This window comes from Mustela nivalis (genome assembly GCF_964662115.1).
Source record: "Mustela nivalis genome assembly, chromosome: 5".
Taxonomy (NCBI): domain Eukaryota; kingdom Metazoa; phylum Chordata; class Mammalia; order Carnivora; family Mustelidae; genus Mustela; species Mustela nivalis.
Genome location: NC_139024.1, coordinates 113,844,115 through 113,857,249, shown reverse-complemented (window position 1 = coordinate 113,857,249; position 13,135 = coordinate 113,844,115). Strand labels below are relative to the sequence as shown.

Genomic DNA, 13,135 nt, shown 5'->3' with positions numbered 1-13,135 from the left:
ACCAGTGGTTGAGAGCCTCAGAGGGCAGAAGCTCTTGCTCTTAGAACTAACCCCTCCCTCCAGCCCCATTATAGTGGGCCCTACTACCCAGAGAGTGGTCTATCTACCGGAAGCATCGGCATCAACTGGGAGCCTGTTAGAAATACACACCCCAAGGCCCCACCCCAGGCCTACTACACCAGCATCTTCCTTTAGAAGAGATCCCCACGATTCATATGCACACTGTGATTAAGAACTGGCCTAGGACACATATCTGCTACTCTTTCTATTGTAATCATCAGTTGGTACCAACTAAAAATTTTGGCAACATCTTCTCATTAGGACTAGATAAGAAAATGCATCCAAAAATAGATATGTATGTAGTCACATACAAATAAACCAGCAGTGATGGTGATATACTGTGTTCTTACCAATAGCAGTGATCTGAACTCGTTCACTACCACTCACTGTGTTGGGAGGAAATGAGAAACTCAGAGTTTTCAGGAGAGTTTGTAACTTGTTGTCAGTCAAGTCTAACAAGATGGATTGTGAATATGATTTTTCTATTCCTTCAGCCTGTAGGAAAAAAGGAACACGATTAATATCGATTGACATCATCTCAACTCCTCTGTTTACAGAGAACTTTATGAAAATAATAAGATAAACATCTTGCCTGCTGTGTTCACAGTATGTATACAATTAGATAAATACCTACTGTTTTTTATTCCTGCTTCAAATCTGTTAATAAATGTTTACTTTCTAGTTAGAGTAAACAAAACATTTCATGAAATGGCAAAGAAGAAGATGAAAAGGTGATGAGAAAAACCCTCTGAGTAAATCCTATTCTTATCCAAAGACAGACTAAATACCTTATCCAAAGTCACACTTGACAGAGCTGGGATATGAACCTAGGGCTGTCTCACCCCAGAACACAAGTGCTTATCCACAAGGCTGAGTTGTCTTTTTCTGCCTTCTCGGGGAAAAAAAAAAAAAAAAAAAAAAATTCTACCGAGCGCCTGGGTGGCTCAGTTGATTGGGCAGCTGCCTTCGGTTTGGGTCCTGGGAATGAGTGCTGCATTGGCTCCCTGGTCAACAGGAAGTTCACTTCTCCCACTCTGTCTGCCCCTCCTGCCCCACTCATGCTCTCTCTCTCTCAATAAATAAAATCATTAAAAAAAAATTTTATGAAATCTCTTTTAACTGTATTAAGGAATTCCAAAATTCAAAATCTACATATCAACTTGGGGTGATTTAACAGGACTCCAACATAACACAGTTTTTAAATGTAACTGACAGCAAAAGAGATTTGCTGTAGGGGCATACCATAAAGCTAAAGAGGTAATTGGCAATTACTTCCAAAACATATTATAGATCTTTACACACAGATGAGAAAACAATCACACAATACCAGGAGGGTGGAGGGGATGACCTACTAGATCTTGACAACAAATTTAACCATGAGAAAAACCATCTTCTGTTTCTCTTTTGATTATATATTTCCAGCTCACTTATTTGAGACTTCAAATATTTACCTTGACTAAAATCCTCTGGGTGACGGCATCAGAAGCAGCAGGAGAAATGGCTGTGACTGTGATAGGAATTTCCCCCAGATGTGTGGGTTTGACCGGAAAAAGAACAGTTGCCCCATCCTCACTGGGAACCAGAATGGTCTGCTGGTGTCCTGTGGCATTTATTTCATTTGAAGTCATTAGAATATCAAATTCATCACTTTTCTCAATGATTACTTTAACCTGGAAAGAAAATTATCAAAGTTTTACATAATAAATGCTCCTCAGGAAAGTGTTGCTTTATTACTACAGTAAAGGTTATTAAATCTGTGAGGCTCAAGATGAGAGGAAAGTGAGACAGATGCAGCCAAGAACAGGACAAGAGGGTTATCAGGGAAAACGTCATTTCTCTATGCTCCCCTCCTCCACCTCAAGATGTATGGAGAAAGGGCACCCTTCAGTTCCGTTTCTAATATTAAACTCCTACTAACATTAAATTTTGTTATTATCCGAAGACTTTGAGGGGAAGGATGGCCCAGAAAGGTTATTTCATGTTATGGTATTGCCATATGGTTTAACTGTGGCATCTTAAGACATCGGTCCCATTAGAAAAACCTAAGACACACATGATGAAGTGTTATTACATCCACTGAGAGACTCTGCTAAAATTATCCCAAGGTGGGCACCTGGGTGGCTCAGTGGGTTAAGCCTCTGCCTTCGGCTAAGGTCATGATCTCAGGGTCCTGGAATCGAGTCCTGCATCGGGCTCCCTGCTTGGCAGGGAGCCTGCTTCCTCCTTTCTCTCTCTCTGCCTCCTCTCTGCCTACTTGTGATCACTCTCTGTCAAAGAAATAAATAAAATCTTTAAAAAGAAAAAAATCTTTAAAAAAAAATTATTCCAAGGAAAGAATGATGTAGACATTAGTCCTGAAGCATATGTTGGTTGTAAAATTTAGTAAAGTATGTCAAAGTTGCAAATCTTACCAAGAACAGTATTTATCTAGGACTTACATTTTATGAACTGTTTCCCATTTATTTTCTCATCTGTTTCTCAAAATATCTTCTGTAGGGATAATTACTAGTCCCATTTTGCAGGTGAGGAAACTACTATTAACTTATTTTCTGGTAAGTGTTAGAGCAAGACATTGAATCTGGCCTTCTGATTCCAGATCTTTTGCTCTTTACAATGTTACAATTGTTGACTAGGTAAAAAAGTACAATTTAGAGGCAGTGGATGGCTCAGTGGGTTAAGTGTCTGACTTTGGCTCAGGTCACAATCCCAGGGTCGGGGAATCAACCCCCACATTAGGTGCTTGTCCTTCTCCCTCTCTCTACCCCTCCCCCCACTTGTGCTCTGTCTCTCTCTCTCTCAAATAAATAAACAAAATCTTACCTCCCCCCAAAATTTTTAAGTACAATTTTAAAGTAACAGTTTATAAACATAGTACTTAAAGACATTGTACCATTTTCATATAATGAGATTAATAATCCCTATTTACTCTGAGGGGGGGAAAAAAATCAGTCACTTGGTTAGTACTACAGGGAGCACAACACCAACAGTGGCCTAATCCTGCCTTCCAGGGAACTAACTAAGGAAACATAAAGCACGTGACTCAAAAAACAAAGCCTTGTTTGAACACACAGTATTCAGAATCAAATACACTATATAAACATGGGAACAACACATAACAGAATAGGTGAGGAAAGGCATCCTAGCTTCAAGCCAGGTCTTGAATAAGTTCTTGCCAACCGCAAGGAGCACAGAATGGCAGTGAGAAGAAGCAACACCTTTCAAGATGCAGGGAGGACGAGGAAAAAGTACAGGGAAGCAGGAAAGAGAAAGACCTGCCTCAGAGACCTCAAGGAACTTATGCGGCTAAAGCGGAAAACCTGTGCTGGAAATAAACAGAACGTGTAGACACCAAGACTCACCTCTGACATTAATTAAGTAGAAGAAATCACTGAAAAAATATGTATATTTTCAGTCCCTCCGAAATGTATAAAAAGCTCAGATTCCCAGACATCCAAACATTAACAACCCAATCCCTGTGTGTTTTCTCTATTCTTTCCTGAAGTGTGAATGATTCACAAAACCTTAAATATATTACCTCAGTGGCTTCTTTCAAATAATTGAATATGGTTACTTCCAAAGCAAATTCTTCACCTCTGATAACAGAGTAGGGAAGATTCAAAAATATGAAAAATGGTTGGAAGGCTTGTAGCTGGAAAGAACACAACAAATACATACTTTATTCAAATCAAAATGCTTCACATTTCATACAATTAAAAGCAAATCTCTTTGCAGAAATGTCTGTTCATGTCCTCTGCCCATTTCTTGATTGGATTATTTGTTCTTTGGGTGTTGAGTTTGCTAAATTCTTTATAGATTCTGGACACTAGTCCTTTATCTGATATGTCGTTTGCAAATATCTTCTCCCATTCTGTCAGTTGTCTTTTGATTTTGTTAACTGTTTCCTTTGCTGTGCAAAAGCTTTTGATCTTGATAAGTGGGTACAAGAAGAATAAATGAAACAAGAAGGGATTGGGAGGGAGACAAACCATAAGTGACTCTTAATCTCACAAAACAAACTGAGGGTTGCTGGGGGGAGGGGGTTTGGGAGAAGGGGGTGGGATTATGGACATTGGGGAGGGTATGTGCTTTGGTGAGTGCTGTGAAGTGTGTAAACCTGGTGATTCACAGACCTGTACCCCTGAGGATAAAAATATATGTTTATAAAAAATAAAAAATTAAAAGTAAAAAAAAAAAAAAAAAGCAAATCTCACAAAACCTGTGAAGCCTATAATTCCACATGGAAATGTCCACTTGCCTATCAATGGAAAACAAACAGCCAACTTATTCCAAGTCAATGTTGATGAATTAATGTGATTTATGTTATTTAACATAATTTAACTAGTTAATTAAGTGCCTACTCGGATCCAGGGTCTTTATTTTTTTACCTTTTTATTTTATTTTATTTTCATCATGGTAAACATACTCTTTACTCCCCCATTCCCTATTTCCTCCATCCCCCCACCCATCTCCCCTCTGGTAACTACCAGTTTGTTCAATAGTTAAGAAACTGCTTCTTGGCGGGGGGGGGGGGGGGGGGGGGGGGGGGGGCTTTTGGGCGGCTCAGTGGGTGAAGCCTCTGCCTTCTGCCCAGGTCATGATCTCAGGGTCCTGGGACCGAGCCCCACATCGGGCTCTCTGCTCAGCAGGGCGCCTGTTTCCTCCTCTCTCTCTGCCTGCCTCTCTGCCTACTTGTGATCTCTCTCTCTGTCAAATAAATAAAAATCTTTTTTAAAAATAATACATAAAAAAGAAAAAAAAAGAAACTGCTTCTTGGTTGTCTTTTTTTTCCTTTGCTCATTTGTTTTGTTTCTTGCATTCTACATATAAATGAGACCATATGGTATTTGTCTTTCTTTAACTGACCCATTTGACTTAGGATTATACTCTCTAGCTCTATCCATGCTGTTGCAAATGGCAAGATTTCATTTTTATGGCCAAATAATATTCCATATTTTATTATTTCTATACTATATCTCCTTTATCTATTTATCTATTGGTGGACACTTGGGCTGCTTCAATAGTTTGGCTATTATTGATAGTGCTGCAATAAACACTCAGGTGCATGTATCCTCTGATTTAATGTTGTTGTATTTGGGGGATAAATATCCAGTAGTGTGATTCTTGGATCATAAGGTAGTTCTATTTTTAGTCTTTTGAGGAACCTCCATACTGTTTTCCACAGTGGCTGCAAGAATTGTCATTCCCACCAATGGTGCAAGAGGGTTCCTTTTTCTCCTCATCCTCACCAATACTTGTTGTTTCTTGAGTTTTTTATTTTAGCCATTCTGACAGGTGTGAGGTGGTATCTCACTGTGGTTTTGATTTGCATTTCTGTGATAATGAGAAATGCTGAGCATCTTTTCACGTGTCTGTTGGCCATCTGAATGTCTATTAGGAGAAATATCTGTTCGTGTCTTCTGCCCATTTTTTAATTGGATTATTTGGTTTTGGGGTGCAGAGTTTATCAGTTTTTATATATTTTGGATACTAATCCTTTATCGGATATGTCATTTGCAAATCTCTTCTCCCATTCAGTAGGTTGCCTTTTAGTTTTGTTGGTTGTTTCCATCACCATTCAGAAACTTTAATTTTGATGTAGTCCCACTAAAGTTTATAGATACTTTACACAAATTATTTCATTTAATCTTTACAACTCCAATGAGGTAGGTTCTATGTTCATACTTTACAGAAAAGAAATCTGTCCAGAATCTCTGTAACTAGTACAAGGTCACATCAATAGTAAATGGAGAAGCCAGAAAAGGACCCCAGCATGTCTGATGCCAAAGCCAAGCTTCTCACCTACTATGCTATTATGACTCCAGCCATCTGCTTGAAAAGCCACTTGCCAAATACAACATCCCTGTTTGAGACTCATGTGCAAAGTCTAGATGATGTGCTGCTTACTACCTTCTGACATATACACGTGCATGTACTTTCTCATTGGTGACCCAATTCTGAGATTGTCAGCCGCCAAATCCTATAGGGAAGCTGAACCGCTACCCCACCTCTGAAAATAAATCTTTATTAGTTTAGGCCAATGGTTGCCACTGGCGGCAGTAATTCCCTCTAGAGGTTTACGTAGACAGTTGTGGAACTGTCTTAGATTGTCACAATGATTGAAGGGTAGTGGGTGAAAGTCTGTGACGCTCAGGACAGTCTCAGACAATGAAAAAGTGTCCCCCATCCCTCATGATTCCTGAATATCTCTTCAGACATTCCCATAAAGTACCTGCTTATAATGATCTGAACTTACAACCTATTTCCATCTTATATGTAAACCCAAAGCATTTTTCAATACACACTGAATTTTTTGCAAATACAACTATGTTGTAAATCAACAGAAGACTACACTTTGTTTTGTTTGTGACTTTACCAAAAGTTGTTCATGGTTTCAAAGACTGACATCACCACAGGCAGCACCACTCAAGGTTTTTGAGATGCTAAAACAATACATACATATCAAACTTCACTTGCAGCTGTTACACACAGGGTGCTTCTATATGCATGGAGTAAATATTTGAAGATTTATGCCGTCTAGTACAGCTACGTCTGACCACTTATATAGTGTATATATATATATATATATATATATATATATATATATATATATATTTATTTATTTTTTTTTTTTTTTACTACACATTACTTTCCTTTAATTTTTCCTTAATATTTCACTTTAGGCATCATATTGATTTTTTTTAACTAAGTATATAAGTATACCATATTTCCCATGACTTTCACTCCAGATGGGGAAGAGGAAAACAAAGTATCTGTTATAAAAAGGGGACTTTAGTTATGACAGAGGTAAGAGCTACTGGTCTAAGACCAGACATGCTCATAAAATTCTTCTTGCCAGCTACTGGTTTAAGAAGTAACATGTGTATGCTGAAAAAAATTAATTAATTTAAAAAAAAAAAAGGAAGAAGTAACATGTGATGCAGTTTGACCAGAAATGGTGCCATAGCACATCTTGAGAAGGTCTGCCCATCCTTTGCAGAGGGAAACTACCTCTCTTCTGGCCTTTGGAAATAGCTGAATTCAGTCAATAATGAAGTTTTATCCAAATCTTAATTCGGACGTAGCACAATTAGGAATTTAATACAGCTCGCATTCTAAAGTATAAAACCAATGAAATACAAAAAGGAAAAGCTAAGGAATCGCTAGACAGTGATCAACATCATAAGGAATCATTTTTTGAAAATTCATTGAAGAGTTGACACTTTCTTTGCTTTGGGCGCTTTAACATTTGCAAGTAGGTCTTTAATACACTACCTCCACTGGAGAACTTGTTAGTCCAAGACCTAAATCTTCAGAGATCACGAAAGCAGTGGCCACCCAAGAAGTGATAGAATCAGGCACAGTAACCTCAAATTCTTGGTAAATCCTAGAACTGAAGTCAAGATAAAAATAAAAATCACTTGTGTAAGATTGAGGATTCCCAGACCTGTACCCCTGAAGCAAATAATGCATTATATTTCAATAAAATTTTAAAAACTAAACTTAAATAAATAAATTAATTAATTAAAATCACAACACCAAGGACTGACATATTTCAAAAAAAAGTCAACATAACCTAAACCACTTTTAGAAGTTTTAATTTTCCAAATTATTTACATATCTAATTTTTTTAAGTAACCATGAAAGAGAAGATCCTAAATTCTTAGGAATAGTTCAGTTAATAAGGCCATAACATTGCATCCTCACCCAGAGACCACTAAAAATTTTCTACAATGTTTATACCTTCAGAATGACCATAATTTTCATAAATGTTATATAGACAATAAGTATCTATTTTCTAATTTAACTCAATTTATTTGTCAATTTGCATAGAAGTTTCCCTCTGTATCTCAGTCAGTGCTATTTTTTTTTTTTTTGAGGTTTGACTTGTGTCTTATTTCAAGTTTCCATAAATGGCTGACCATAAAATATGTGAAGATTGCATGACTCATCTGCTCAGTCATCAGGCCAGAAAGCTCAGGCTTGGTCAACTAAGCTGAATCCTCCCACCACCTGTGCTCCTTCTTCCTGTGGCTTATGGGGGTGTTTGACAAAGAGCCACAAGGTAGAGAGTAATTACAAGTGCTTCCCACCCTAAGGCAATAAGCATACTCTTAGCAATTTACTCAAACAAGTACCATGAAACTTGAAGGAAGTTAAAAACACCCTTCATTAGAAGATGGTCTATCTTCGTAATGATACTCTCACTGCCCCAATTTGCCTGTGGCTTTCTCAAACATTACATTTAAATATAATAAAGATTCTAAAATAAAAACCTCTTGGTCTATTTAGTTGTTCATCACAATACATTTGTACTTAAAACATTAGAAAGAACACAAAATTTATTTAAAATGAACACTAAACAAAAGAGGTATGAGCGAAGAACATTATAAATCTTTACCCCATGTTGGTGTCTAGCCAAATCCACGTCTCTGGAAAATGCTTTCTGATACGTGGGTTACTAACCGAAGAGAAGTCATGAAAATCTACCAAGTATCCTTCAGTTTCCTCCGCAAACCTCTCAAGAAATTCAACACTGTCATCTAAAAATCAATATTGACAATGGTTGGGGAAAAAGTCACTGTAGCAGATGATTATAAACTTAGTCCACAGGACCGCAACACCTCTCAGCTGAATGAAACTTTAGAGTTCATCTTATTCAACCTTCTCATTTTACAGATGAGACACCTGAGACCCCCTGAAGTCAAGTGACTTACCCAGGGCTCTGAGGCCAGTTACAGCAGCTCAAAAACTTTCAAAAAAAAGGAAAATGTTCCCTGCCTGTACAACCAATACCTGAAAAACTACTTACAGCTGCTAAAAAAAAAAAAAAAAAAAACCAAGTTAAATCACGTTTTTAAAGTTCCCTCCAATTTTTCTCTTCTCTTTTTAGTTCCCTAGTGATCATTACCATTGGTCATACCAGCCCCAAGATGCTACAATCATCTAGTTAACTAGCTTAAAAATAAAGTCATGTTGCCTGGCAAAATGACACATTTCCAGAAAAGTCAATATAATCTAAACCATTTTTGGAAGAGTTTTCATTTTCCAAATTGTTTACATAACTAAATTTTGTTAAAGTAACCATGAAACAGTAGATTCCAAATTCTCAAGGAAAGGTAATCTAGTAAGGCGATAACACTGCATCCTGACCCATATTCCACCAAAAGCTTTCTTTCTGTTTCTATCACCTACTTCTATTTTTTTTTTCAACTTTTCTGTAAGTTTAAAACTATTTCCAAAAAAATGCAAAATAGGGGCACCTGAGTGGCTCAGTCATTTAAGCATCTGCCTTCAGCTCAGGTCATGATGCCCGGGTCATGGGATGGAGCCCCTCATCGGACTCCCTGTTCAGCGGAGAGCCTGCTTGTCCCTCTCTCTCTGCTCCTCCCCTCTGCTCATCGTGCTTTCTCTTTATCCCTCTCTCAAATAAATACAATCTTAAGAAAATAAAATAAAATGCAAAATATTCAATAAATGAAAGGGAGCAAAGGAATATACAAGGTAGAAGGATAAGCATTTGAATTCTAAAAGTAGAGCAGTGTTCCAGTAATAAAATGGCCTTGAGTAACTACTGACAGCCATCGTGGTGACTGCAAGACAGTACACATTAAATGGATCAACCACACAGACGTCAAATCCTCAGGATGACAATAAGAGTAAGACTTCGAATATCTTGTGAGAGTCTTCAATGCACACAGAAGGAAAGGGAAAGTTAGGGGACCTAAATGTTGGCTGAAGGATCTATAATGGAAATTTTTGAGCTTCCAATGATAAATGGCTCTTAACTGAGGGTTGCTGAGCAGTGACACTGAAGTACTCAAGAGAACACCGAACACTAGGGACTTAGGAAACTTGATCCAGAAGAGAAGCAGAAAAATTAATGTCAGTCACTTGAGAAGGTTTCTAAGGACATAGTATCCTAGTAAGAGTATCAGGTTTCTTCTGTTATGTTGTGGGGGAGGTGGAAAGGTAGAAGAAAGTTCTCAGGAAAAGGTAAAGGATACGATGAGTATAACTAACAACAGAATGAGTATTACAGTGGAAATCAGGATTTCATAAGATGAACAAAGATAGGTAAAAGCTGATACTGGCAAAGAGAGAATGGAAAAACATTGCTTAGAAGATGTCCAAGATGGATGATTATAGGAAGAAAGTAACTGTACCATATTGTCTTTAATACATAGAGATCATAATGACTTCATAAAAATTTTAAAGCTATAAAATTATCTTTTTAGCTTCAAGACAGAGGCTCAGGTATCCAGTGGTGTTGAAAACCAACCCAAAGCTGGACAGCCTGGGGTCAGTATGGAGTAACTGAGAACAACCGACAGGCATAGGGAACTCGGGGATAGAAACTATGACATTAGCATGAGGTTTCCTGAAAGAAAAGAGAACAACTTCTAGAGTTAACCATTCTCATTTATGCACAGTTCTCAATACAAATTGGAAGCAGGGGATCTTCCAATATGTCCAAAAATATAACCATCCCAAAGAACTACAGAGAGAAAATAGCAAGCATTCATTTCAAAAATCTAGATAGAAGCCCAGACAAACATTCCATGTCATGGCTCAGATGAACATTAAACACCAAAGACTTTAGGGTAAGAGAACAGAAAATGAAAATCATGATATCCATGTCCAACCAGAATGTATTCATACCTATGTGAATAATTTTAAATACCTAAAAGACTTAAATACTTAAAAGCACACTGCCAGGTTTTACTTACAAACACCATCAATGTAATCCTTCAAAAGGTTTGCATCCGTCAATACCCAGAGGCCACATTCCTAGAAAGAACAAGTTTAATTTTCTTTAAAAATAAGTTTAAATGCTCTGTAAAATGTCCCAGCTGTCTCCCATACTTTTAATTCACTCTTGTGCATTCATTTTTATGCACATGTGAAAGGGTTTTTTTTACTCTATCTCATTTTTGAGAATTTACATATGTACATGAGCATTCTCTCTCCCTTTCCGTTCACAGAACACACACACACACACACACACACAAACACACACACACACACACACACTTTTTCCATTTGCTTTTAAAATTGGAAGGATAATTATCTTTCCATTTCAGATTACACTTATGTAACACTCCACTTCAGCAACACGTTTAAGAAAAGGTTAACATTTCATAATCCAGAAAATTAATTCTGAAAGTGTTTGCAATAGTAAAAGATATTAATATCTTTTCAAAGTCTGTAACAAATTAAACATACCTGAAAAACTGCAAAAGAATTCATGAACATGCCTAAATAATAGCCAGTGTTATAAAGTTCCAGCTCATGGACCACCTAAAGAGAAGATAAAATACATGCAATGAATTGAATCACAGCAACCTGTTCTGCCCTCTGTCATATTTCTTGTATGTTGCTTAGACAACACAGGGCCTACAAGCTTAAATGAAAATGACATAAATGGAGGAATAAAGAATACTTGAATGCCTTGTTCATGATTCAGTCAGTTAAAAATAACATTTCCTCTCTTAACTTATTTTTACTCTGTTCAGTGATAGAGAGTTCCTAAGAGGTATATGCTGAGGGGCACTTGGGTCATTCAGTTGGTCAAGCAGCCGAGTCTTGATTTCAGCTCAAGTCACAGTCTCATGGTCCTGGGATCAAGCCATGTACCAGGCTCTGCACTTAGCTGGGAATCTGCTTGTGGATTCTCTGTCTCCCTCTACCTCTGTCCTTCTTCCTGCTGGTTTCTCTCTCTCTCTCTCTCTTTCTCTCAAATAAATAAATAAATAGGCACACCTGGGTGGCTCAGCTGGTTAAGTGTCTGCCTTCAGCTCAGGTCATGATCTCAGAGTCCTAAGATCAAGCCCCAGGTCTGGCTCCCTGCTAAGTGCGGTGTCTGCTTCTCCTCTCCCTCTGCTGCTGCCCCCTGCTTATGTTCTCTTTCTCAAATAAACAAATTATATATTCTTTAAAATAAAGACATAAAATAAAATAAAATAAACCTTTAAAAAAAAAGAAGTGTATGCTTAAGTTTTGCCCAGGAAGAACTTAAATATCACCCTTGACTAAACCAAACATAAGGGTCAGCATTGAAAACAACCCATACTTTTGGCAGATAAATGGGTTAAATTTGATGGATAATATAAGTTCTGCAAAATGTCAGTTAACTATATTTTTTAAAATAACAAAAAGAGGCAATTCACAAAAAAGAAATAAAAATTATTAATAAGCAGAAAAAATATTCAACCTCATTGATAATCAAAATAATGCAAATTACAACATCAATGAGATAGCTTTTTCAATACCGAGATATTTGCATTATCACATTAGCAATACTATTTTTTTAAGAACAGCACTCCTTGCTAGCAAGAGTGAGTAAAATAGGTTAAAAGAGTGAGTAAAGTTGGCAGCTTCTAAAAACAATAAACATAGGGGTGCCTAGGTGGCTCAGTCATTAAGCATCTGCCTTCACTAGGATCATGATCCCAGGGTCCTGGGATGAAGCCCTGCATCAGGCTCTCTGCTCTGTGGGAAGCCTGCTTCTCCTTCTTCCGCTCCCCCTGCTTGTGTTCCCTCTCTCACTCTCTTTCTCTCTCTGTCAAATAAATAAATAAAATTTTAATAAATAAATAAATAAATAAATAAGCTAAACACAGATTAGAATATAACCCGGCAACTCCATTCCCATGTCCATACTGAAAAGAATAGGGACCCAAAGAGTCTAACATGCCAACAGTCCATTGCAGCATCAGTCACAATAGCCAAAAGTCAGCAAGTTAACGTCTATCAACAGAAGAACGGATACACAAAATGTGGTAGACACATGCAATTGTATACTATGCAGCCATAAAAAGAAATAAAGTTCTGACAGGTGCTACTACATGGATGAACCCTGAAAACCTTAAGCTAAGTGAAAGAAGACAGACACAGAAGGACAAATTTTATATTATTCCACTTACATGAAATATCTAGACTAGGCAAATTCATAAAGACGGAAGTAGATTAGAGACTGCTTGGCAGTGGTGAGGAAAGGGGGAAATGGAGGATTATCACTTCATGGTTACAGACTCTCTGGAATGATGAAAAAGTTTGGGAAACAGATAGTGATGAT

General features: G+C 37.5%; 1 protein-coding gene across 2 annotated transcripts in view; it reads right to left on the bottom strand.

Annotated features, from left to right (window-relative positions):
- CD109 (CD109 molecule) overlaps nucleotides 1-13,135 on the bottom strand; it is a 128,889-nt gene that overhangs the window by 39,921 nt on the left and 75,833 nt on the right. For both annotated transcript variants that reach the window (XM_082729753.1, XM_082729754.1), the window contains exons 16-22: nucleotides 11,284-11,358; nucleotides 10,788-10,848; nucleotides 8,459-8,600; nucleotides 7,333-7,450; nucleotides 3,596-3,709; nucleotides 1,512-1,730; nucleotides 411-555 (exon numbers count right to left, since the gene is read on the bottom strand). In XM_082729753.1, coding sequence (XP_082585879.1) covers nucleotides 411-555; nucleotides 1,512-1,730; nucleotides 3,596-3,709; nucleotides 7,333-7,450; nucleotides 8,459-8,600; nucleotides 10,788-10,848; nucleotides 11,284-11,358 — 874 coding nt within the window. The remainder of the gene's footprint in view (nucleotides 1-410; nucleotides 556-1,511; nucleotides 1,731-3,595; nucleotides 3,710-7,332; nucleotides 7,451-8,458; nucleotides 8,601-10,787; nucleotides 10,849-11,283; nucleotides 11,359-13,135) is intronic.